Source organism: Diadema antillarum, unplaced genomic scaffold (genome assembly GCF_040938485.1).
Source record: "Diadema antillarum isolate AM-2024a unplaced genomic scaffold, OU_Dant_1.0 seq00001187_RagTag, whole genome shotgun sequence".
NCBI classification, from domain to species: domain Eukaryota; kingdom Metazoa; phylum Echinodermata; class Echinoidea; order Diadematoida; family Diadematidae; genus Diadema; species Diadema antillarum.
This window is the reverse complement of record NW_027271986.1, coordinates 763,892-788,761: the sequence shown is the minus strand read 5'-3', so window position 1 is coordinate 788,761 and position 24,870 is coordinate 763,892. Positions and strand designations below refer to the sequence as shown.

Sequence of the window (24,870 nt, the reverse complement as noted above, 5' to 3'; positions counted from 1 at the left end):
TTTCTCTGACGTAATCAGCAAGAAGTCTGGGAATAATTAAGTTCTAAGAATTCAATTCTGATAGTTAAATGGGTAAATTAATGTTTTCAATCAGTACATCAATGGCAGTAGAGAGAACGTCTGTGGGAGAGAAAGTACCTGTATGTAAGTGTCGAAACAGTAAAGAATACTTAATTGGAATTGCATCCAATTCAGTGTTACAATTGGATGTTTGCGTGTTGTAATTTGAATTACGAATCGATCTCCGAGGTCAGTACTAAATCAGCTAAATTATTTTCCTGGTAAAGTGGTGTAAATATAAGGGATCAAGATTATGATGAATGATTTGATTTTCTCTTTTTGAATGCAAGTAGTGATAGATGCTAATTATCACAAACAACTCATTAGTATGACAGGAAACATGGTTAATAGAATCGGGCCGAGTCTAGAAAGAAAAATAGATATAAAAGAAAAATATGTCTAGTACAATATAATCCCCTGATCGATTCTCAAAGCACGCACGAACAAAGTACACAGACAGTAAATTTTTAATGTTCAAAGAAAAAATACAAAAATGGTCAATTAATGAAATACTGAATATGTTTATGACCGAGGTCGAAAAGTTTGTTTACATTCTATATAAGTACTATGTATTTTCTCGTGTTTTCCTGAAAGTTTGTACCATGTTTTACAGTGCGTTATTGAGTACACTTAAGCTGTTTAGCTAGAGTGCTTTGTTCGGGGTAAATAATTATGCAGCTGCCTGGTTATAAATGACGCAGAGTTTTCTGAAGCTGAACAGAACTATGTAGGCCTATGAAGGCAAACTGCCAGGTATAGGGCAACGAGGTTGTCCACTGTAAAGTAGCTCCCTCCCACTCTGTTAGAGATATATTAGTCATCCAGGCGCCTTGCAGGTTCAAACTGATGCGCTTCCTTTTACGTCCACACATACAGAACCTCAGTTCTGGCGCTTGCCTTTTCAGCAGCTGAGTACGAAGCATAGGCCTACTCATGAGCTCGTGTATATGAATGCCAAGTGCTCATATTCGCTGCCTTGACGTGCCCCTCCGTGATGTATCCGCTGTTACCCCTCTGTGCCAACCTCCCAGGTCCGTCGGGATCGTGTTGACAGCTGTTCCGAGAAGCTGTTATACGATTTCATCTCCCTCGTGATTTCCGGTTCGAGAAAAATGCTCCACCTATAGGCTACGCTTCGAGAAACCCTGCGTCCATTTCTAGTAACCAGAAAGCTGCGACGGTCCTAAACAACCTGACGCACGCCACAAGCTTATATTGTAAATGGAAGTCTGGTCATCTCGTCCTCCACCCTGTCATCTTTCCAGAAAGCCCTTGGTAAACCTGAACAGACACACTGTCTGGCGCTGGTCGTTTTGCATCAAGCATGAAACACTAAGCCGCCGTTTTAGAGTTACCCCGACAACGTCCGGGTATATGTATATATATATATATATATATATATATATATATATATATATAATTTTTTTTTTAAAACCCTGCCTCATAAAACGGTCCCCGCAAAATGTTGCTCGGACGTTGTCGGTGTAACTTTTGCCAAATTGTACCCTAGCCAGTTGGGTAATCACCCCAACTTTACCCTGACGTTACCTCGACATTACCCCGACAACCCTTCTATTAGAACGCAACCGCGGTAATATTCCTTCCATACACCAACACAGTAATGATCGTGCGCAATATTGCCGCCAGAGGTGCATGGATTATTACCATTGAACTCTATATGTAGATGGATTAATGATTATACATGAACAGATGTATAGTAAGCAATTAATAATCAACGTTGGTGAAGGTAATGGAACAAGCTATCACTTCCGAGGCGATCTGGATGTAGCTATCTCTCCGAAGCGCAGCTGAGGAGAGATAGCGTACACATTCAGATCGCCTAGTTTTTCTCATTGCCTGAAACTAAAAGTTGATTATTTGCTTTATATTCCACTTTAGGGTCCTAGCGCATTTCCCGCATCCCCATCCACCCCCTCTTCACATCTGTATTCAAGTTTTGTTACTGCTGCGTTTTCACCATGTTTCCCGCTAACACGGCAGCCACGTTTCAGGCCACCATGGACAAAACGGGATGGACGTGAAACAACGAGGTGAGACGGGACAGGCAAACTTTTTAAAGTGTCAAAAAATTTGCCACGACAGTCCCGTTGCTAATGGGGAACCTTGTATGCCTTCATAAAACGGGGTGAACTCAACGAAACACGACGGCGCGTGATAGGCCGTAACAAAACTTGGAGGAGGTCCGTAACGGAACGCGACGGAATGATATTGATAGTCTAGCCTGGCCAGACGTGGTGAGAACAGCGTCTGATATTATGTATATGTTCCCCGGGGCGAGGACTGGAACGAACAAGACTAGAATGCGACGGGGGAAAACAGGAGAATGTCTCATGTACCCACGGCGCAATCCGTTTCAGGCAAATGGGGCTGCCGTGGCCGCCGGGAACATAGTGCAAACGCACCTTTGATCTTGCTAAGATTTCTCATGCACTAGCTGTCTGTCACGGTATCCGAGAAGGGATGATAAGAAAGGTTTTGCCGAGTCCAGGAGGCTCAGAGGTTTGATGCAAGGTCTTCCAAAGATCTCAGTAAAAGGTCTTATACTTGTCCTCACGGCCCGTTACGTTGTAATGGGGTCGGGACCGTCCTGGCACGCCTGCGTCACGGTTACTTTCAGACGTTAGACATTTGGTCTTTTTTCCCAGCGATGGCTTCACCAAAACTCATAACTTTGGAACGGAATATTTTTTCATCAAACTGCGCTCATGTGCTTCTAATATTTGCTGAATTCCCTCACATACATATTTGGCTTAAATTCTCCTGGATCACAATTTATTGTTCCAATTGTTTATTCTAATAATCAAACAAAATAAGCAAGCAAACTAATAAGCAAACAAGGCAAAACATACAAGTTTGATTATTCTTATATTGATTTTATAAAATTTTGTAAATGAATCAGACGTTTGACAGCTGACAGAAAAAAATAATATCAAAATATTAAAGACAAGACCCGTCATGACTTGTCAGAAGTATTTATAGCTCGCTACCAATTTTGGAAGCGACGATGTCTCCAAATCATACTTTAATATTAATACTCAGTCTCATCGCCTCATATTTTTGCACATGTAACCCGGGCTTGCCTGGGCTTATTGCTAGGGTTTTTCCCTCCTCTTATATTATTTTTGTTTATCGTCTTAAGTGAAATTACTTCCTCTTCTGTACTTCACCCAAATTACCACAGCAGTCAAAACGCACACCGTCAGTACGAGACAATACTTGAAAGGGACGAAACATATCGTTGGGATCAGTCGTGTTTTTCTTATAGGGGGTCCTATCACATCACAAAAAGGAACAAAAGAAAAAGAAAAGACGAGTGCGAAAGGACAACTGAGTAATATAATCGAAGTTTTTATGATCACTGCATTAAAGTAACTGCATATTAAAAGTATCCATTCTTTTTCTGTTCTATAAACGTAGGGAATTTCCCCTATTTGAGTGAAGGGCAAATGTGAATTGGCCAAGGAGAAAGAGAGATGGCGGTATTTTGTTTCGTAAATTTGCATTTACACAGCTTTTGTTCTTGTATAGAATGAAAGTGCAAGCTTCAGGATGAAGTATCATGTAATTTGGATACTTTAAGTTTATAAACTTGTCCTTGATTATTCTTTCAATGAACACACACACGAAATTCATCTTTCTGATAGATTTAATGTCTACATCTTTTAATATTGAGAAAGAAAACGAGAAAGAGTGGGTGACTGTGTATGAATATAGTAATTGGCGGATGAGTTTAACAACAGTATCGGTTTGTTAGGACCGTTGAAATGAGGTGACATCAGTACGCGACTTCTACAGGCAAATCTTGTTATAGCGAAGTAATCTGGACCGTTAGTTTTCTTTCGTTACAACAAACTTTATCTTACCCGAAGGGAATTTTGGAGTATATATAAGTAAACATGAATAATAATAATTTTCAAACCTGTATTTAACATCGTTTCATTTTTAACGAGATTTCGTTATGGGCGTGCTCGTTGTTACGAGGTCACCCCCTGTTCACTATACAATGTACGTTGTTGTCCCCGCCGAACGAGTTCGAGCAGGGGACTATGAAACGGGCTCCGTACGTGTGTGTGTCTGTGTGTCCGTCTGTCCGTCCGTCCGTGCGTCCGTGTGTGATCAAAATGTTCAATTTGCTACTTCTCTGTCATTTATGAGCCAATTTTGATTCTGTTTGCTTTATATGATAGCACTACATGGGAGCTTTGAAACTTCTACACAAAATTTCAGTTGTGACCTTTGACCTTGACCTTTGACCTATATTGTACATTTTGCTTCAAAATGCTACTCCTTCGCCATTTCTAACCCGATTTTGATTCTGTTTGCTTTATATGATAGCACTACATGGGAGCTTTGAAACTTGTACACAGAATGTCAGTTGTGACCTTTGACCTTGACCTTTGACCTATATTGTACATTTTGCTTCAAAATGCTACTCCTTCGCCATCTCTAACCCGATTTCGATTCCGTTTGCTTTATGTGATGGCACTAGGTGAAGGCTTCAAAACTTCTACACAGAATTTTGACCTTTGACTTCTTTGACCTTTGACCTTGATTTTTGACCTATATTGTACATTTTGCTACAAAATGCTACTCCTTCGCCATTTCTAACCCAATTTCGATTCCGTTTGCTTTATGTGATGGCACTAGGTGAGGGCTTCAAAACTTCTACACAGATTTTTGACCTTTGACTTCTTTGACCTTTGACCTTGATTTTTGACCTATATTGTACATTTTGCTACAGAATGCTACTCCTTCGCCATTTGTAACCCGATTTCGATTCCGTTTGCTTTATGTGATGGCACTAGGTGAGGGCTTCAAAACTTCTACACAGAATTTTGACCTTTGCCTTCTTTGACCTTTGACCTTGATTTTTGACCTGTATTGTACATTGGCTACAAAATGCTACTCCTTCGCCATTTCTAACCCGATTTCGATTCCGTTTGCTTTATGTGATGGCACTAGGTGAGGGCTTCAAAACTTTACACAGAATTTTGACCTTTGCCTTCTTTGACCTTTGACCTTGATTTTTGACCTGTATTGTACATTGGCTATAAAATGCTACTCCTTCGCCATTTCTAACCCGATCTCGATTCCGTTTGCTTTATGTGATGGCACTAGGTGAGGGCTTCAAAACTTTTACACAGAATTTTGACCTTTGACTTCTTTGACCTTTGACCTTGATTTTTTACCTATATTGCACATTTTGCTACAAAATGCTACTTCCGACGGGGACATATTACGCACTGCGTAATTTCTACTTTTCCTTGTTTGTTTTGTGAAAAAGCGGTGTACAGCACTATCACTGATCTCTACGTGAGCACACACGTAGCCGAAGAATCTCAACGACCAGAACCAAGGAGCATAAGCTTCGATGCACATTATTCGTTGACTGGTGGTACATGTACTCATGTTTTCCAAATGTATACAGTACTCCTGTGGGCAGCGAATGAAGCGGACCATCCATGAATCCCCTCCCCCCCCCCCCCCCAGCGCTACCCGGTAAACCTATACTTTGCTGTTTACTAAGTATTCGATTTTATCTCAGGAGCCTCCTTTAGAGAGTAAATTTCAGAATACATTAATTTCTGCATGTTCTGTAACATAAAGAAAAGATTTTAGAATTTGAGAACTGAAATCATCATCATCATCATCGACAGCAGCAGCATCATCAATTTATAAGGGTATAGTGAGTTAGCTCAGTCGGTAGCGCGTCTGCTTCACGATCCAGAGGACCACGGTTCGATTCCCGGGTCCTATACTGAGCAATGTTGCGTGCTGTCATACCGTCCCCTCTAGTAAGAGGCAAAACTCTCTGTCTCTCGGATAGGACATAAAATGGAGGTCCCGTGTGTGAGAGAGTCGCAACTCATGCACGTAAATGATCCCGAGCGCTTCATTTTTTCATCGCAACGAGCAGGGTGTTTAACCGGCTGTGAAGTGGTCCCGCGCGCCTTTCATCCAGTTGGACCCATGGAAGAACAGCTATTGCAGCTGAATATGGGCTATCCAGCCATCGCATCAGATGGAAATTAAACAAAACAGACAAAATCATCACCATTACGTCTGTTGTGACTGTCCTGGAACCTTACAAGAAATCTTATTTTACCACATTTGAAAATCTCTATGTCACTTTTGTATTTTGGTTTGCACACTTATTCTCTTTCAAAAAAGTTGCAGAAGTTGGGTGAATTAAAATTGCCTATTGATAAAAATGATTATTCAAGACGCACACAAGTGTCCTCATAATAGCTCAGTGGAATCTCCCCGATTTGATGTCAATAATGGTATACATCTAAAGGCGCCTCCCGTCATAACGACGTCCTCGGAACAGGCAGTTTTCTTTCGTATATATTGAACTTTCGCTGTAACGGAATAGGAAAGTACATGTACGTGTAGAATATACAGATAAGAATTTTGGGATCGGACTTTTTCCTTTGTTGTTTAGAGGATTTCGTTGTACAACCGCGTTCGTTATAACGGGGATGCACTGTACACCGTTGTAACATCTTCTGTTGTGCCAAATTCACAGTGCACTCCCGTTATAACGAAATCCTCGGGATTGGCGGTTTTCTTTTGTTATATCGAAGTTCGGTATAACCAAACAGTAGAGTAAAATAGGTGATAATTGGGGGACCTGAATGTTCACATCGTTGTAACAAGAATTTCTTTATTACCGTGTTCGTTGTAATGGGAATACGCTGTATTATAGTATGGAATTGCACTTTTTATGTTGATGTAGAGAGATTATCACCGACAGCGAGGCAGATAAGAGAAACAACAAATCTGAGGAAATTCTTGTCCAAATTTTTGATGAGAACGATACTGTTGATTTATCATAAAAGGTTCATTGTACAATAGAGTAATTAATAAACTGAATCTGAAATCGAAGAACAGATTTTCTTTTTTTATGAGATTCTTTTAAAGGATCCTCAAAATCACACGATAATGATGTCACTGATTTCCTGTATCCTGCTACTTATTTCATCTTATTCACAAAAATATATGAATATCAAGACTTAACTTCATTATTGATGAGTAAACATCTGTATGTTAGTTACCTGTGTCTGTTGTACTGCCAAGATCACTTTATTACCCTACGAACACAGAAAGGCCTATAGTTTGATCATTTATCATTTCCATAAAAATAGACTTGCGCTGTACCACATAGTTACTGCGCAGTAAATGTGATTGTGAATGCAAAGCATGACTGGCTCAAAAAACAATGCTGTCTTGTCCTCAAGCACCAGCAAACACCGCGGAAACGCATGAATTAGCTCTTTGATAATACACGTAGATTGTTGATGAATGTGATGCCTGAACAGTTGTATATAATATAAATAGTTACGACAGTGCAATTGTGGGTAGCACCTTTATTGTAACGTGCCTCCATGCTGAATGGTATAGAGGTATTGTCTTTTCGGATTGCTCGCCTATTCATCAATACGTAAATGTTTGGTTGTCTGCCACAAAGACTCGTCTGCATCCATGTGCTACGACTGTAGTTATATGCCTTGTTAACGGTTTCAGATCATGGATCCTGTAGTGTACAAGCAATAGACAAGCTAAGTGGTCCTCGTTTAAAAATGAAAACGTATTGAACGCTGTTATACCATTTCAACATGCAGAGTGACTTAAGTCTACTGAAGGAGATTAACGGCGAAATGAGTAGTAATATACAAGTCATGTAGATGAGATTGGCAGATCTCTATTACAAAATGCTTTCGATGATCTTCGTGCCTCATTAATTGAAACATTCAGAAAGCCTAAATATCACAGAGGGTAATGGATACGACATGGCAGTGTGTGATCTATTATGACAGGCCAAAGTGAGTTTTATAATGAGAGACAAAAGAAGATGTGGAGTCTGTCGGTAATTTCCTATCTACCTGGGCCTGCTCTAAATTACTGGAAGATGACCCGCAATGTTTTATATCTGTATATTAAAGTATAATGGATCATAATATAACAAGCCACATTACTTTGGATCCCACATTAATGCTATAATGAATTGTAGATTTTTTTTCGTGAGGATTGCCAGCTTATGTGCGATCCGTGAAAATGAATTTCTCTACAAGATCCATCCCATGCAGAGGCGAAATGTTTTTCTTTGTTCTTTCCTCATTAACATGATTTGTAATAGGGCCTTTCACGTTGTTCCAGCGTACAATCGCGAAGGTGAAACATTAATGCTGTGGTCGAGCTGAAGTTTTCCTTGAGGACCTCTTAGCGGCGTCATTAAGAGGAAATCATCCTTGCAAATTTCACGATTAAAACAAATCATCTTTGCAAACTTCACGATTGAAACAAAACAAGGTGGTCTACAACTCATAATACTTTCTATATTTTTGAACAGTGCCTTGTTTTCAACACCCTTCTACATTGGATATACATGTAATCTACAAATTCGAGCCTTTTGAAAGGGGCATTCCATCAGACAATTTTCACAATTTCACATCTGATAGTATATAAATCGACAGCTCCATGTATAGATTTTTAGAATTTATTGTGGTCCTTGAGCAGAGATCCAATACTTTGAAAAACCTTAAACAAATTAAGCCTCGGTTACACCGGAGCGAATCAGCTGCGAATCCACCCGAATACACGTATTCGGGTGGATTCGGGAGAATTCTGTTCTCCTTCCCCGAATGGACGAAAATTCGGGATGTATTCTGGAACATTCGTGGAGGAAATCGGCTCGTTTTGAAATGTTCAAAACGAGCCGAATACCTTCAAAACTACTCCTGAATGTGGCCCCGACAAATTTCATTCGGGCCACAATCGGGATGTATTCGGATGGAATGCGGTTGGATTCGGGGAGGCATTCGGGGCATTCTGGGCAGATTCGGGCCTACTCGTATCATCAAGGGAGTAACGGCCCGAATCATCTAGCCAAATAGACCCGAATATCACGAATACAGCCGAATCTGCCCAGAATGTCCCGAATGCCTCCCGAATCCATCCAAATCGTTACCCGAATACAGAGAATACAGGCAAGTGAGCCGAATAGGCCAGAATACGACCGAACAGCGGCTGAATAGGTCGAATGAGCGGGCAGAATGATCAGAATAGTCTCGCGAATATAGCCAGATTGGCGATTCTACTCTGATTCGGGGAGCTCCCCGAATCAGAGACGAATAGGTTCCGAATCCACCGACTCCATCCGATTCAGGCCATTAGTCGGGCAGAATCGGTCCAAATTTATTCAGCAGAATTCGGCATTCGTGTAACCCAGGCTTTACTCTGAACGTCAGCAAAGAACGGATTTAAAACTTCCACATTCATTGCAGAGTTTGAGGATATTGTCCAGGAACTGAATCTGCTTCCAGGAAAGTTGGTAATAGGTGGGGATCTAAATGTTCATTTTGATCGTCCAAGTCAGGCTGACGTGAGTAGAATCAACTCTGCTTGGAGTCATGTGATCTCGTCCAGCACATTAATCAACCCACTCATAGACTCGGTCACACTTTGGACCCCTTGATCACCAGATCAGATGAGTCAATTGTGAATGATATTGAGATCTGTAACAACGGTGAATCTGATCACTATGTTATTTGTCTTCATCTAAACATACCAAAGCCACAGGTATCTTGTCAAACTCTCTCTTTCAGAGAGTACAAGGATATGAACCATGAGAATTTTTCAAATGATCAGGGTACATTGCTCGATGAGGGTGCTTCTCTTGATGACTGTAGAGATGTTGATAAACTTGTTGACTTCTTTAACTCTGCTGTGACGATTGTGCTTGATCATCATGCTCCAGTTACAGTGCGGACATTCAGACGCAGACGTCATCCTCAGTGGTACAATGAGGATATATCCTCTGCCCGTCGGGAACGTCGCAGGGCGGAAAGGAGAGGGCACAAAGTGAAATCCCCCGAGAACTTTAGGTCTTACCACGACGCAAAGGACAAGGTCAAGAAGGCTCTCCTCACTGCTCAATCTGAATACTTCAAGGAAAATGTTTCAGACTGCACTCCTAAGTCTGCTTTTGGAATCATTAATTCTCTCCTCAACCGCAAGGACACTGTTTTACCAGCTCATGATTCACCTGTAGATTTGAGCAACCAGTTTGCATCCTTCTTTGCTGATAAGGTCAAAGATATTAGCTGTGACCTGAGTAACCAGTGCAGCAACTTGGTCTTGAACCCCATGTACGCAGATCAGCAAACTCAACATGAATTTGATTTTTCTGAGGTAACTGCTATTGAACTTACACGGATAATCATGAAGAGTCCTTCTAAGACTTGCTGTCTTGATCCTTTACCTACATGGTTGCTGAAGAAGCATCTTCTGATTCTTGCTCCTTCGCTCACTGCTTTGGTAAATGTCTCTCTATCAACAGGAACCTTCCCAGACTCACTGAAGCAAGCTATTGTGATTCCAGTGATAAAGAAATCCTCATGTGACAAGGACATTCTCAAGAACTACAGACCAGTTTCCAATATCGAGTTCAGATCCAAGATCATCGAACGTGTAGTCACATCTCAGCTTGTTCAGTACATGGACGAGTCTCATCTCTCCGAGTCCTGTCAGTCGGCCTATAAGAGTAACCATAGCTGCGAGACAGCCCTCCTCAAAGTCCAAGATGATATCCTTCGCAGCATTGACAAAAGGAAAGGGGTTATGCTGGTAATGCTTGACCTGTCAGCTGCGTTTGATAGAATCGATCATGAAATTTTGCTCGATCGCTTACACAACACCTTTGGTATCAAAGGTTCAGCTCTACAGTGGATGGCTTCTTACCTCACAAACCGAAGGAGTCGTATCTGCGTGTCTGGTCACTTGTCTAGGGAGTGTACTTCAGTAGTTGGTATTCCACAAGGATCTGTAATTGGGCCCCTATTGTTCACCATGTATACCAGTCCTCTTGGAAATCTACGTACTGAAAATGTTAAGTATCATATGTATGCAGATGACGCGCAAATCTATCTTGAGTTTGACCCCAGTGACCCTTCCAGTGTTAAACTCACTCTGAATGCACTGTCCAGATGTGTGGGTAAAGTGCAGGAATGGCTGACTCTGAACAAGCTGAAACTCAATGAAGAGAAAACAGAGTTTCTTGTTCTCGCCTCCCAACGCCATCTTAAGCTTGTACACGACATCAAACTTGCTCTTGGTACAATTCTCATCTCTCCATCTGATCATGTGCGCAATCTTGGAGTTATCTTTTCCTCTGATGCAAAGATGAGCATGCATGTTTCACAGATCTGTAAGTTAGCTAACTGCTACATCAGAAATCTGTGGAGGATCAGAAAATTTATTGATGCTTCTACTTGTCACGCAGCAGTCCGTGCATTGGTCTTATCGCGACTTGACTACTGTAATGCTCTTCTTGGCGGAATCAGTCAGGCTGATGCGGATCGCTTACAGAGAGCTCAGAATGCTGCCTCTAGACTAGTGTACCATGTTCGTTCACGTTCTCATGCCACTCCTCTTATACGTCAAATCCACTGGCTGCCAATCAAAGCAAGAATATCCTTCAAGCTTCTCCTGCTGGTCTACAAAGTAGTCAACAAAAGAGCTCCAGAGTACATTGAGGAGTGTCTGGTAAGACACTCTCACTCTAGGCGCACTCGTCTTTCATCATCCGTTATCTTTACACAACCACACACGAAAACACTAGCCGGAGATGCAGCTTTCTCTTCTTGTGCTCCTAGGCTGTGGAATAAGCTCCCTCCTCTTCTCAAATCTTCACCCACACTCGATCATTTCAAACAAAACTTGAAGACTTATTTATTTTGATGTCCCTCTATGTGCACTGGACTTATACTGTCACTGCCTGGTATTTTGTATATATCTTATTTCCTATGGCGACCAGGGATGACATGTCATAGCGCTTTGCATCCAGTGGAAAAGGCGCTCTATAAATGTCTATTATTATTATTATTATTATTATTAACAAGGATGATGACTGAGGCCTATAGCAGACTCACATATTTCAGAAATGAAGCAGTGTAGTTCCATTACGATACCGCTTGCTTGCAAGTTAACATGAATATAATCTATGCATGCCTTTTTCTTTTGTTCTGCTTCCTTGAGCCCCATGCCAACTCATGTATTCTTATGGTGAGGCTGCTATGCCATCATCCTTTAGTTCATTGCAATTTGTCATAAAATTTGAAAACATCAACTCGTATATTCTTCATCCCATCATTAAATTCTGAAACTCTGTGCTCAATATAAGTGATTGTATTGTTCAGTGTAAAAGTCCGAAAATCATTCGGAGATCTCCTTTAAGAAGCTGAGGATGCGTCAAGGATTGCGTGGACAATTATTATATGTTGTGAAGGACTGATCCCTACAGAGCTTGGATTGCGAGATTTGCTTTCACATGCGTATTGTCAGACAATGGGTCGGTTATCCGATGTTTTCAAACTGACAGATGAAACGTTTTCCCCCATGAGGTCCCACTAAACAACGTTGAATCTATTTCAAATCCCGCTTTGTAGGGATTTAGGTTTTGCTATGCCGGGCAAGTCTCGGAATTACTTTGAGGTTGTCAGAAGGACAAATACATGTATAGATATAAAGAGGTGAAGTTGAATATGACGTAATGAATTAATGTCCACTAATGTCTTGAAGCCACGATAAAAGTGTTCCCGTTATAATATCTTGTAAATCATAATGGAAAAATCATGAACTACTCTGATCTTGAGTGCCCATTTAGCTTTAAACGCAGACGTATTTTGTGCATGACTTCATCCAAGCAATGTTAGGTCTTTGTTCCGAATGTTTAAAGTCTGAGTGCACGTACAGGAAAAGGGCAAACCTTTTATAAAAGACTGTTTTGTCGGCGGAAAGTAGGGAACCTAGACTGCAGCCTTCTGTCCTGGAAAATCTCGCTCGATTTGTTCAGCAGGTATCATTTATACCATACAAAATTGGTCTGTTGTCTGCTAATTCATTCTCGGGCAAAATTCAAAGAGAGCAAACACTGGTGTGTACTTTGGTCTCGTCAGCTGTGTGACGCAGTTTCAGGAGAGAGTTGCAAAGTCCGCAGTAAAGGCTGCATTGGTTCCTAAAGTTGGTACCGCGTGTACTCGTTGCATCACCCGTTTGTGCTTAGCAATGATAACGAGTGAATTATCCTCTCTCAATTTGTGCTAGAGAGAGGACAACGTTTCGTATACATAGACCAACACAATTAATCATTATCGATACATCTGAACGATAACTGCTGATCACCGATGGAGTACAGGGAGTTTTTAACTGACGTCGCCTCGTTGAGGAAGCCATCCCCAACTCACGTGCTCAGTGAGTAAAAGAATTGCCCAGCAGTTCAAGCTTCGCAGAATCGGTGTACTAGTACAGTGCACTCCCGTTATAACGAACACGGTTATAACAAAATTCTGGTTACAGTGAGGTACAAATTAGGACCGCAACATTATCCTCACCATGTATTTTGATTGTTTATTTCTTCGGTCATAACGAAATTTCGATATAACCAAAGAAAACTGCCATGCAGTCTCAAGGGCTTCGTTATAACGGGAGTCTACTGTATGTCACTTGATGTCAGTGCGTCTCTATCCTTTCCCTGCAGGCGCATACATAATATTATTATGCAGAGTCACATCAGTAATGAAAACGGGTAGTGCGATGCATTTTTGTGATTTCAGACATTGCGCCGAGACAGCGAAGAACTTGATTCTCTTTCCTTGATATTACTGTCAATGATCAGGCATAAAGAATTATACATTTCTTCCCCCGAAATTCCCCCTCCACCATTATATAGAGACTTGGATGTAATAAGATTGTCAAAATTGCCTTTGCCAAGGGAGATTATTGTTTTCATTGGCGTTTGTTTGTTTGTTGGTTTGTCCGTGTGCAAAATACTCAAAAAGTAGTGAACTAATTTGGCTGAAACTGACAGTAAAGGCTGAGAATGACACAAGGAATAATGTGTTTAGATCGTGATAGTGATCCGTGATGTTGTATGGATTTTATGAAGGATTTCGATTTTTTGGCTAGTATATAGGCTCAATGAATTTAGGAATTCAAGCTGCGCATTTTTGAGGTTTGCACTCAAGTGCGTGATGAAACCACTTTATTCAATCTTTCCCCTCCAATAATGAGCTTAACTCACTGGAGGAGCCGCTGCGACTTTGATATACACTTGTGCGATTCGAAAGAAAAAAAAATGGCTTGTGCTCTCACAAAGAAGGCGACTTCAAACGTCTACAAATAAGATGAAAACGTATTCGCCCTGAAGTCGCGGGAACGTCGCCACGACGTCTCCGGGAGTCGTGGCGACTTCTCCGATACGTCTTCTCAGTGGCGGAAACATCTCCGCAACGTCTCCACAATGTCCCCGTTAGGTCGCCATTATGGGTCTCCGCAAGGTTGCGGAGGCATCTCGAAGACGCGGCGTGCCGTGGTCTCCGAGATCAGTCTCCGTTTTTTGGAGACATGAAAATCTCCGGGGGGGGGGGGGGGGGGGAGGTGGAACATGTTCGATGCTGCCGCGACTCCCTGGAGACCCAGGAGACGTCGCGGAGACGTCTCCAGTCAGCGAAGACTCAAGTTGCCACCTGGGCCCTGTTTAATGAAGAGTTAAAATTGATTATATAGTTGATTTCAACTGTAAGTCTATAGAAGCCTGTGTGGTAAGGAAATCTAAAATCGATTTTATCTTTTGATAAAACGGGGCCCAGGTCTCCTCTAGTCTCCAAGCCAATGAGACCACTTTAGTTTATACACAGGAATTCTCTGGTCATTCATCACTTCTTGCCAGGAAGGGCGTGCTTGTGAACAAATCATGCATAGGTTTTGAATACTTGCAAAGAATCGGTCTGTTCTCCTCTTTCAAAATACATGATAGTGCCTAAATGTCATGAAAATAGTACCAGTTTTGTCCATGCATACATCATTAATATGAGGATTCCGCTGTGTGATTAGACTCATCGAGCACGTGTCGAGTATTTCGAATCTGAATGCCAAGCGTCATCTGTCTGCATCTGCTCATAGTTGGACTTTTTCTTCTTGTCAGAGGAAATGGAACTATTCCCGTGTATAAGCCGTACATTCAAGTATAGGACTACTATTTCTTTGTCTGTCCGTCTGTCTTTCATACCTTTAATCCCTGAATTCTGAAGGAGAAGAAATGGAAAAAAAAAGGAAGGGGGAATGGTGTGAGGATAAATGCATAACATTTTATCGTAATTCAAGAGAAACCACCAAACTTGAGAGATTTCAGCGCTTTTAAGTTGTTCAACTCAGCGTGTCAATCCCGATTCCTTTGTCGATTATAACAAAAGATTTTGACTGGCCTCGGTACATGGTAAGTACATAGTAGCTCCATGGCTCTATCTTGTCAGTCTGCGAAATTGTGTACGTTGTTTATACCCCAGTGGACCATTTCTTTAATATATTTCAATCATGATGTGGCTGTTTCTTTTTGGCAACTAAACATTTCTTTCTTCTGCTCCGTCCAAATGAGTTGCAAGATATAAAGGCAAACCCCTAGATTTTGAATAAATAATCGAAACAGTCAGTTTACGAAGGCCGAGGATGGATTACGGACGTTTCCTTAACAGTCGCAGCTCTTCGAGAAGGTTGTCGGAGATTCAAAATCTGAGTAAGTGTCTTGATGTTACGTCACTGCTTTGAATGTGGATCTTCGATGTACCGGTAGTGTTGTGACATATGTGGTGTGATTCTGTTTTATTTGCGTATAAAGTGAAATCGGACAGCACGAATGATCATCTAAACATTAGCAGGGAAAAGCATGGAGCAAAGAGATGAGATCTTATGTCCCTGTGTGTGGATCGTGCAGCAAGATTCACTTGCAATGTATGTTGTGTGTGTGTGTATCACGGTCAGGGAGCTTTGACTCGCGTCGAGTGAAATTTCATTATTGTAGTTGTATTTGGATGCGGCGGTCCCTCGTTTCAAAGCGTGAAGTTGTCTATAAAGGTCATGCTGTGAGGTCATTTTAGGTGAACCTGTGTGAAGCAGCAAGACGGTAAATCGCCGATTTATGATTAGTTCCTGTTCCTATTTCGGGAAATGACCTTTTTCTTTCTCTCTCTCTCAGTTGATTACAGCCACTTCACTCTTTCAGAGGGACAATGCATTTTTAAGCTTACCAAAACTGTCCGTCCGTCCATCCGTCCATTTGATTTTGTGGACGACCTATAATCTAAAACGTATCCAAACGAAACTTGGGTCACGTGTATAATGAGTGAACGAAGCTGCGCCAATGAACTTGAGGGTGCACTTGCTCAGGGTCAAAGGTCATAGGTCATCGACCTTAGAAATTCTGTATTTCCCATTGTAAGCCCCATGGTTCCTGTGTACTGTAAACATATGTCAACATATGTCACCAGATAAAGAATCTTTAGGGGAAAGTTTAGGGCATGGGGGCAAAGTTCACATGTCAAGTGAAAGCATTTCATTTGTTTTTTCTTTCTTCATGATTCAGAAATATGACAAAGATGTCTTCATGAAACATTTGTCATACATTTTGAAAACATAATTTCGTATATTCTTCATCCCATCATTATAAATTCTGAAACTCTGCACTCAATATAAGTGATTGTATTGTTCCGTGTAAAAGTCTGAAAATCATTCGGAGATCTCCTTTAAAGGACAAGTTCACCTTCATAGACATGTGGGTTGAGTGAACAATATTAGTGGAACATATCAGTGAGAGTTTGAGCAAAATCGGACAATCCGTTTAAAAGTTATGAATTTTTGAAGTTTCTGCTCAGTCACGACTGGATGAAAAGACTACTATAGCTTGTGATGTCACATGAGTACAACGATATAAAGAAAGAATAAGGAAAATTCAACATATTTCCATTTTTCTCGCATAACAAAAGAACACTCGACTTCTTCCTTTCAGAAGGCAGGGGGAATAATATTACCCTTTACATACGTCAGGATAGCAAGTCAAAGAATGTTCACTTTATTCAAAAAGTAAAGTTTTGTGAAATTATCTTTTTATTTTCCTTATATAGTTGTACGCATACGTGACATCATACACTGTACATAGTCTTCTCTTCCAGCAGTGACTGCGCATAAAATATTCCTAACTTTTTAACGGATTGTCCAATTTTCCTCAAACTTTCACTGATGTGTTCTACTACTGCATTCTCTCAATCCTTATGTGTATGAAGGTGGACTTGTCCTTTAAGAAGCTGAGGATGCGTCAAGGATTGCGTGGACAATTGGAAAGATCGCAAGAACGTATAGTTATGTTGTGAAGGACTGATCCCTACAGAGCTTGGATTGCGAGATTTGCTTTCACATGGGTATTGTCAGACAATGGGTCGGTTATCCGATGTTTTCAAACTAATAGATGAAACGTTTTCCCCCATGAGGTCCCACTAAACAACGTTGAATCTATTCCAAATCCCGCTTTGTAGGGATTTAGGTTTTGCTATGCCGGGCAAGTCTCGGAATTACTTTCTGGTCGACAGATGGACAAGCACATGTATAGATAGAGGTGAAGTTGAATATGACGTAATGAATTGGTGTCCACAAATGTCCTGAAGCCACGATAAAAGTGGTCCCGTTGTAATATCTTGTAAATCACAATGGAAAAATCATGAGCTACTCTGATCTTAAGTGCCCATTTAGCTTTAAACGCAGACGTATTTTGTGCATGACTTCATCCAAGCAATGTTAGGTCTTTGTTCCGAATGTTTAAAGTCTGAGTGCACGTATAGGAAAATGGCAAACCTTTTATAAAAGACTGCTTTGTCGGCGGAAAGTATATAGGGAACCTAGACTGCAGCCTTTTGTCCTGGAAAATCTCGCTCGGTTTGTTCAGCAGGTACACTGTAAAAACATCGGTGTTAAATTTAACACCATGGGTGTTAAATTTAACACCGATCAAGTGTTAATAGAGGACCACACCCACATTTGTAGAAAATGCACTGTGATGTTGTTGAAAAGTGTTCACCTGACACTTCGTGGTGTTAATTTGACACTGTACCTGGTGATATTTTGACACTGTACTGGTGTTAATTTAAAAATGACACCACATGGTGTTGATTTGATATTTGTTGGTGTTAATATCAATGGTTTAACACCCGTCCAGCTTCAATAAGGGACCACATCAGCTGGTGTTACTGTGGTGTAAATTTATTTTTACATTTTTTTCAAAAATCTAGTATTTTAATGTAAAATTCTTGATCGTCTTGTTCAAATTAAAAATCAACAAGAAGTGCAGTTACTAAGAAACTCTTCAAAAAACAGTTTTATATTTGGAAATGACACCCGGAGGTGTTAATTTAAGACCATAAATGAGCTCCGAAAAATTAACACCAGCTGGATGTTCACTATTTAACACCGGACTTTTTGCAGTTATCATACCATAGAAAATTGGTTGTCTGCTAATTTATCCTCGGGCAAAATTCAAAGAGAGCAAACACTGGTGTGTACTTTGGTCTCGTCAGCTGTGTGATTCAGTTTCAGGAGAGAGTTGCAAAGTCCGCGGTAAAGGCTGCATTGGTTCCTAAAGTTGGTACCGCGTGTACTCGTTGCATCACCCGTTTGAGCTTAGCAATGATAAGTAAAAAAATATTCTCTCTCAATTTGTGCTATAGAGAGGACAACGTTTCGTATACATCGGTATACATTGGTATAGACCAATACATTATCGATACATCTGAACGATAACTACTGATCACCGATGGAGTACAGGAAGTTTTTAACTGATGTCGCCTCGTCGAGGAAGCCATCTCCAATTCACGTGCTCAGTGAGTAAAAGAATTGCTCAGCAGTTCAAGCTTCGCAGAATCGGTGTACTGCAGTGCACTCCCGTTAAAACGAACACAATAATAACAAATTCCGGTTACAGCGAAGTAAAAGGCCGAAGGGCCGCATAAGTATCCTCACCATGTATCTTGATTGTTTGTTTGTTCCGTTGTAATAAAATTTCGATATAACGAAAGAAACTGCCAATCTCAAGGACTTGGTTATAACGGGAGTCTACTGTATGTCCTTTGATGTCAGTGCGCGGGTCTATCCTTTCCATGCAGGCGCATACAGAGTTCCAACAGTAATGAAAACGGGTAGGCTAGTGCGTTGCGTTTTTGTGATTTCAGACATTGACTGTCAATGATCAGGCATAGAGAATTATACATTATTTTGTTCACCCGAAATCCCCCTCCCCCATATCTAGAGACTCGGATGTAATAAGATTGTCAAAATTCCCATCGCCAAGGGAGAAGGTTATGCTTTTATCGGCGTTTGTTTGTTGGTTGGTTTGTCCCTGTGCAAAATACTCAAAAAGTAGTGGGCGAATTTGGCTGAAACTGACAGTAAAGGGTGAGAATGACACAGGGAACAGGTGTTTAAATCGTGGTAGTGATCCAGGATGTTGCATGGATTTTACGACGGATTTTCGATATTTTTGAATTTAGGAATTCAAGCTGCGCATTTTTGTCCCCGCCGAACGAGTTCGAGCAGGGGACTATGAAACGGGCTCCGTACGTGTGTGTGTCTGTGCGTCCGTGCGTCCGTGCGTCCGTCCGTCCGTGTGTGCGTCCGTGTGTGATCAAAATGTTCAATTTGCTACTTCTCTGTCATTTATGAGCCAATTTTGATTCTGTTTGCTTTATATGATAGCACTACATGGGAGCTTTGAAACTTCTACACAGAATTTCAGTTGTGACCTTTGACCTTGACCTTTGACCTATATTGTACATTTGCTACAAAATGCTACTCCTTCGCCATTTCTAACCCGATTTCGATTCCGTTTGCTTTAAGTGATGGCACTAGGTGAGGGCTTCAAAACTTCTACACAGAATTTTGACCTTTGACTTCTTTGACCTTTGACCTTGATTTTTGACCTATATTGTACATTTTGCTACAAAATGCTACTCCTTCGCCATTTCTAACCCGATTTCGATTCCGTTTGCTTTATATGATGGCACTAGTTGAGGGCTTCAAAACTTCTACACAGAATTTTGACCTTTGACTTCTCTGACCTTTGACCTTGATTTTTGACCTATATTCTGCATTTTGCTACAAAATGCTACTCCTTCGCCATTTCTAACCCGATTTCGATTCCGTTTGCTTTATGTGATAGCACTAGGTGAGGGCTTCAAAATTTCTACACAGAATTTTGACCTTTGTCTTCTTTGACCTTTGACCTTGATTTTTGACCTATATTGTACATTGGCTACAAAATGCTACTCCTTCGCCATTTCTAACCCAATTTCGATTCCATTTGCTTTATGTGATGGCACTAGGTGAGGGCTTCAATACACAGAATTTTGACCTTTGACTTCTTTGACCTTTGACCTTGATTTTTTACCTATATTGCACATTTTGTTACAAAATGCTACTTCCGGCGGGGACATATATTACGCACCGCGTAATTTCTACTTTTCCTTGTTTAGGTTTGCACCAAGGTGCGTGATGAAACCACTTTATTAATCCTTCCCCTCCATTAATGAGCCTAACTCACTGGAGGAGCCGCTGCTATCTTGTGCGATTTGAAAGACAAAAAAAAAAAAAGAAGAAGAAGAAGAAGAATGGCTTGTGCTCTCACCATGCACAAAGGCGACTCCAAACGTCTCCAAACAAGATTAAAACTTATTCGCGCTGAAGTCGCAGGAACGTCGCCACGACGTCTCCGGGAGTCGCAGCGACTTCTCCGATACGTCTTCTCAGTTGCGGAAACGTCTCCGCAACGTCTCCACAACAATGTCCCCGTTAGGTCGCCATCATTGGTCTCCGCAAGGTTGCGGAGGCATCTCGGAGACGCGGCGTAACGCGGACTCCAATATCAGTCTACGAGACCATTTGGAGACTTGAAAATCTCCGGGGAAAAAAATGAAACATGTTCGATTTTGCGCGACTCCCCAGAGACCCACGAGACGTCGCGGAGACGTCTTCAGTCAGCGAAGACTTAAGTTGCCGCCAGGTCCCCACATTAGTCTCCAAGCCAATGGGACCACTTTAGTTTCTTGCACAGGAATTCTCTGGTCATTCATCAGTTCTTGCCAGATAGGGCGTGCTTGTGAACAAATCATGCATAGGATTTGCATACTTGCAAAGAATCGGTCTGTTCTCCTCCTTGAAAATACATACGGCGGTGAGTTGTAAAAATTTGTTGAAACAAATTATCCTTCAAACTCCACGATTGAAAAGAAACAAGATGGTCTATACCTTGTGATACTTAATACTATATTTTATTGAACAGTATTTCCTTTTCAACACCCTTCTAAATTATATATAATCTACAAGTTCGAGCCTTTTTAAAGGGAAGGTCCTGTTTTGGTTGATGATGGCACGTCGGGATGAAATTTTTTGGCAAGATAATGAGAAACTACTTATGAAATATGAAAGAGCATTGAAATTTATGGGGAATTCAAAGTTTGTTTGACAAAAATTGGTCTAGAAATGGCTGAGAAATGCAAAAATACGTCGTCCGATAAAAGTGTGGGACCCACACTTTCCCCCGTGATACGACCTTACCTCCCTCTACCGTTTGAATTTGACTACATTGGGCTTGGGGCTTTTTCAACCGTTATCTTCCGCACACGCGAGCGATGTGTACCGCACGGCTTGGTCTGGGAGGTTGACCTTTTCACCTCCGTGAATTTGGGAGACAGACGGCGCGGCGAGGGAATATTGCGTAATCATGGGGGTTCATGGCACATTTGCAGACCTGTATGCACGTCGTGTGTGCGTGGAGTTCTGTGATCGCACTGCGGTATCAGCCGTTGCGTCGTTCCGTTTGTTTACTTGAGGGCACATACATAATGTAGTCTCTTTTCCTCGGTGTGATGCTGCGTATAGAGCTCTACGGATTCCGACTCGAGAGCAACTGAAACAGTTAGGTTTTGCAAGACGAAGTATCCGTCTCCGACCCAGAAATCTCGCAAAAGAATATAGAATCTTTCGAAATGAGGCGTAGGGGACAACGAAGGGATCGCGATTATTGAAACTGGACAAGATGCCTTCATCCCGTAGAAATGAACCGACGCGACACCTGGATCTACCGACCCCAGCTCGCGATGTCCTGAGTGAAAAAGTGAGTATACAGGCATTTAGTGTAGAAATTAGTCAGTCCGACCCATCTTTATCCGTAAGTGCATGATGTGAGAGCTTGAAGTTTATCTCGTGAAGAATATCCTGTGCCTGCTAGAAAAGATGTATGTAGGATGACCCACAAAAGACTTGATTACTTTATTTTTTCACCTTGATTTTCAAGGTTTTATGCGTGTAAAAAGTTCAGAAAAATAGATTTCTGAGTAATGAAATTCGCAAGGGGTAATCGGCCAAACGAGAATGAAGTAGGGTCCCTTAGTGCAGAGTGTTCGTTGATCTGAAAATGAAATAAATTTCCTTATTCTGAAGCGTCCATAGTATTCTCAAGATTATGTGTATCGATCCGAAAACGAAATAAGGCTCGTTATTCCAAAAAGGAGATTCGTTAGTCAAAAATGAAGGAATATTCGTTATTAATTCTAAAAGTGAATAATATGTGCCCAAAGAGAATGGGGGAAGGGGTGATCATAATTTCTGTCGAGTATAGTTTACATGAGATTTGGAAGGGGATGATCTACACTGTATACTACTAGGTAGTATCAGAAACAGGGGAACACAATGGCGCGGCAGCATTACACCCTCGTCGTGTCATTTTCTTTTCCCTACCTTTGAGTAGCCCCTATTTATAATAACCGTTTCTACATCATATTACATAGCTCATCCTTATAATGTAATTAATCTGTCATATCATAATCATAAAAATGAAGTATACAATACCTGCAACATAACATTTACTAACGCTGGCCGTTTGGCGGAGGTTCAGTGGTCCGATGCATCATGATAATGTGCGTGTGTTTGCGTATCATTTTCATTCAATTTTCTCTGCGTAGTATCCTATATACTTTTTTATATGTATTTTTATTTGTATTTGATTTGTTTGCTTTTGTTTTCAAAGCTCTTCAATTACTGTTTGTTATTATTAAGTCGACTGAGACTCTACTTGTATATGCCGTAGAAGACTGTAGGTTGTTCATTCACTGTGTCAGTTTTGTCCATCTATGTAGATCGTACATATTGTACATAGATCCATCATGATGAATTGCTGTTTGCTTTGATGTGCCCTTTTCTTTGAAGTGCTGAATAATTATGAAAGTTATAATAAATGGAAATATGAAATAGATTTTGTAATTTGACAAGCTATAAGATGATTTGCAGGTTGCATAATTCCATTTCCATTTCATAATTTGTTATCACAGTCAGTGCGAACAGCTTGATGTCAGGTTCTAAAACTTTTTAGGATGCTATGATTATGTTCCCCGGATGAATCCCTTCTTCATCCTGGGAACAATGCGTGTATAATTTTTCATAGATTGTCGGTTATGAATGCAACCAATGTCTTTTCCTTTTACACGTTCAGTAGGCTATGGATACTCTACATCTCAAATGGCACTTTAGTGGTTTCTCGGGACCTCTGAAAATGAAATCAGACCACCAAACTTCTAAACAGTTTATATTTTGACGGTTCCATCGGAGAACTGTGTCGAAAAAAATGTTTCCTTTCATTGGTAGGCCACGATACATTTCTTTTTTCGGGTCATTAAAATTCGAATTGAACGTTTTTGTAAGCGATCCGAACAGGACACCAAAAATAAATGAATAAATAAAACTCAAGTTTGTCTCGGAATTAACTTGTGAAAACTCAATTGATTCCATTAACAGGGAACGCGGGATATTGCGATGAATCATGGTAGTCAATGAGATACGTTGTATGACCCGACGTTACTCTTTCAATATACGTTTACGCGTGAAAAAAAAATGAATCTCTAATTCCACTGTATCAATTTTTTTTTTTTTTATAGATCTCAGGAGCAAATCGAGAAAAGACAGGAATGCGCATTGGAAGCCAGTCAACAAAGGTAATGTTATTCTAATAAATATATCAACAAACGTGACCTGTTCTTTTTCGCATTGTGTGTGTGTGTGTGTGTGTGTGTGTGTGCATGTGTATTTGTGTTTTTGTTTTATTTTGTTTTGTGTTTTGTTTTTTTTTTGTAGGATGTGAAAACACGTAAGGCCTATATCGGCCTACATGACGCTTATTTTTATTCCGCGAATTTCTTATTAGTCAGAATGGAAGGCATTGTGTGAATATCATTTTACTCTGGTACATAAACTACGGGATGTGCAATTGAATCGTATATTAGTTGAAGAAAATGTCTACTCATGGAACCATGGTAATGATAAAATTATATATGAAAATGTTTCTGTTTTGTTCTTTATTACACAGGCAGATGTGTTCAACAAAATAACAAAACCAAAACCAAAAGCACTAAAGAAATTGGAGAGGTTCGGACATGCCGATTTTCTATTCCCGGCCACGAAGTATCGCCAGAGACAAGTCGCTTTATCCATCTGTCTTTCTCCTGAAAAGTTTCTTCCTCCACCTCTCCGAAGTTCGGCTGAGCCCCTTCACAGCCTGAACGTTCCTGGCGAAAACCATGCCCAGCCCTCATTCCATCTGGCCCGCTGCTACCACTGCCCACCTGTCTAAAGAGTTGAACATTGGGGAACGACGTTGATGGCATCACAGCGAGTATCCACGGTGGTTGTTCAAACTGTGTGAACAGTTCCTTTGGTAATCTACTCTGCTGTGGAATCGGCAGTAGACTATATCATGGTGTACTATTAGGCCGTATTTTTTTTTTTAATACAGTGTACTGTACATTGTTCTAAGTTTTGCACACAACTATATCCCCACAAACACAAGAGTCACTATTAGGGTTCGCGCGCATGCCAAAAAGCGGGATACAAATCTCGAGATTTACACGACCATCGTAATCT

The 24,870-nt window shown here is 40.9% G+C and overlaps 2 protein-coding genes across 4 annotated transcripts in view; both read left to right on the top strand.

Annotated features, from left to right (window-relative positions):
* The window catches only part of LOC139744548 (kynurenine/alpha-aminoadipate aminotransferase, mitochondrial-like), a 122,373-nt gene that overhangs the window by 11,826 nt on the left and 85,677 nt on the right, over window positions 1–24,870 (top strand). The window contains exon 1 of one of the 3 annotated variants that reach the window (XM_071654980.1): window positions 13,032–13,335. The exons of 1 other annotated variant lie outside the window; for it this stretch is intronic. In XM_071654980.1, the coding sequence (XP_071511081.1) occupies window positions 13,269–13,335 (67 nt within the window). In that variant the 5' untranslated portion in view covers window positions 13,032–13,268. Of the gene's footprint in view, window positions 1–13,031; window positions 13,336–18,461; window positions 18,786–24,870 lie in introns of those variants that run through there. One more of the 3 variants, XM_071654982.1, reaches the window with a different exon arrangement.
* On the top strand, window positions 21,940–24,728 carry LOC139744539 (uncharacterized). Its single transcript, XM_071654971.1, has 3 exons — window positions 21,940–22,072; window positions 23,889–23,945; window positions 24,317–24,728. Exons 1-3 carry the CDS (start codon window positions 21,995–21,997, stop codon window positions 24,578–24,580), a joined length of 399 nt encoding a protein of 132 aa, XP_071511072.1. The 5' UTR covers window positions 21,940–21,994; the 3' UTR covers window positions 24,581–24,728.

What these genes read in the sequence shown, in the direction of transcription:
- LOC139744539 (XM_071654971.1), top strand. Translation starts at nt 21,995, where the DNA reads ATGCCTTCATCCCGTAGAAATGAACCGACGCGACACCTGGATCTACCG. An exon ending in GCGATGTCCTGAGTGAAAAA is followed by an intron (nt 22,073 to 23,888) that starts GTGAGTATACAG and finishes TTTTTTTTATAG; the next exon opens with ATCTCAGGAGCAAATCGAGA. An exon ending in TTGGAAGCCAGTCAACAAAG is followed by an intron (nt 23,946 to 24,316) that starts GTAATGTTATTC and finishes TTTATTACACAG; the next exon opens with GCAGATGTGTTCAACAAAAT.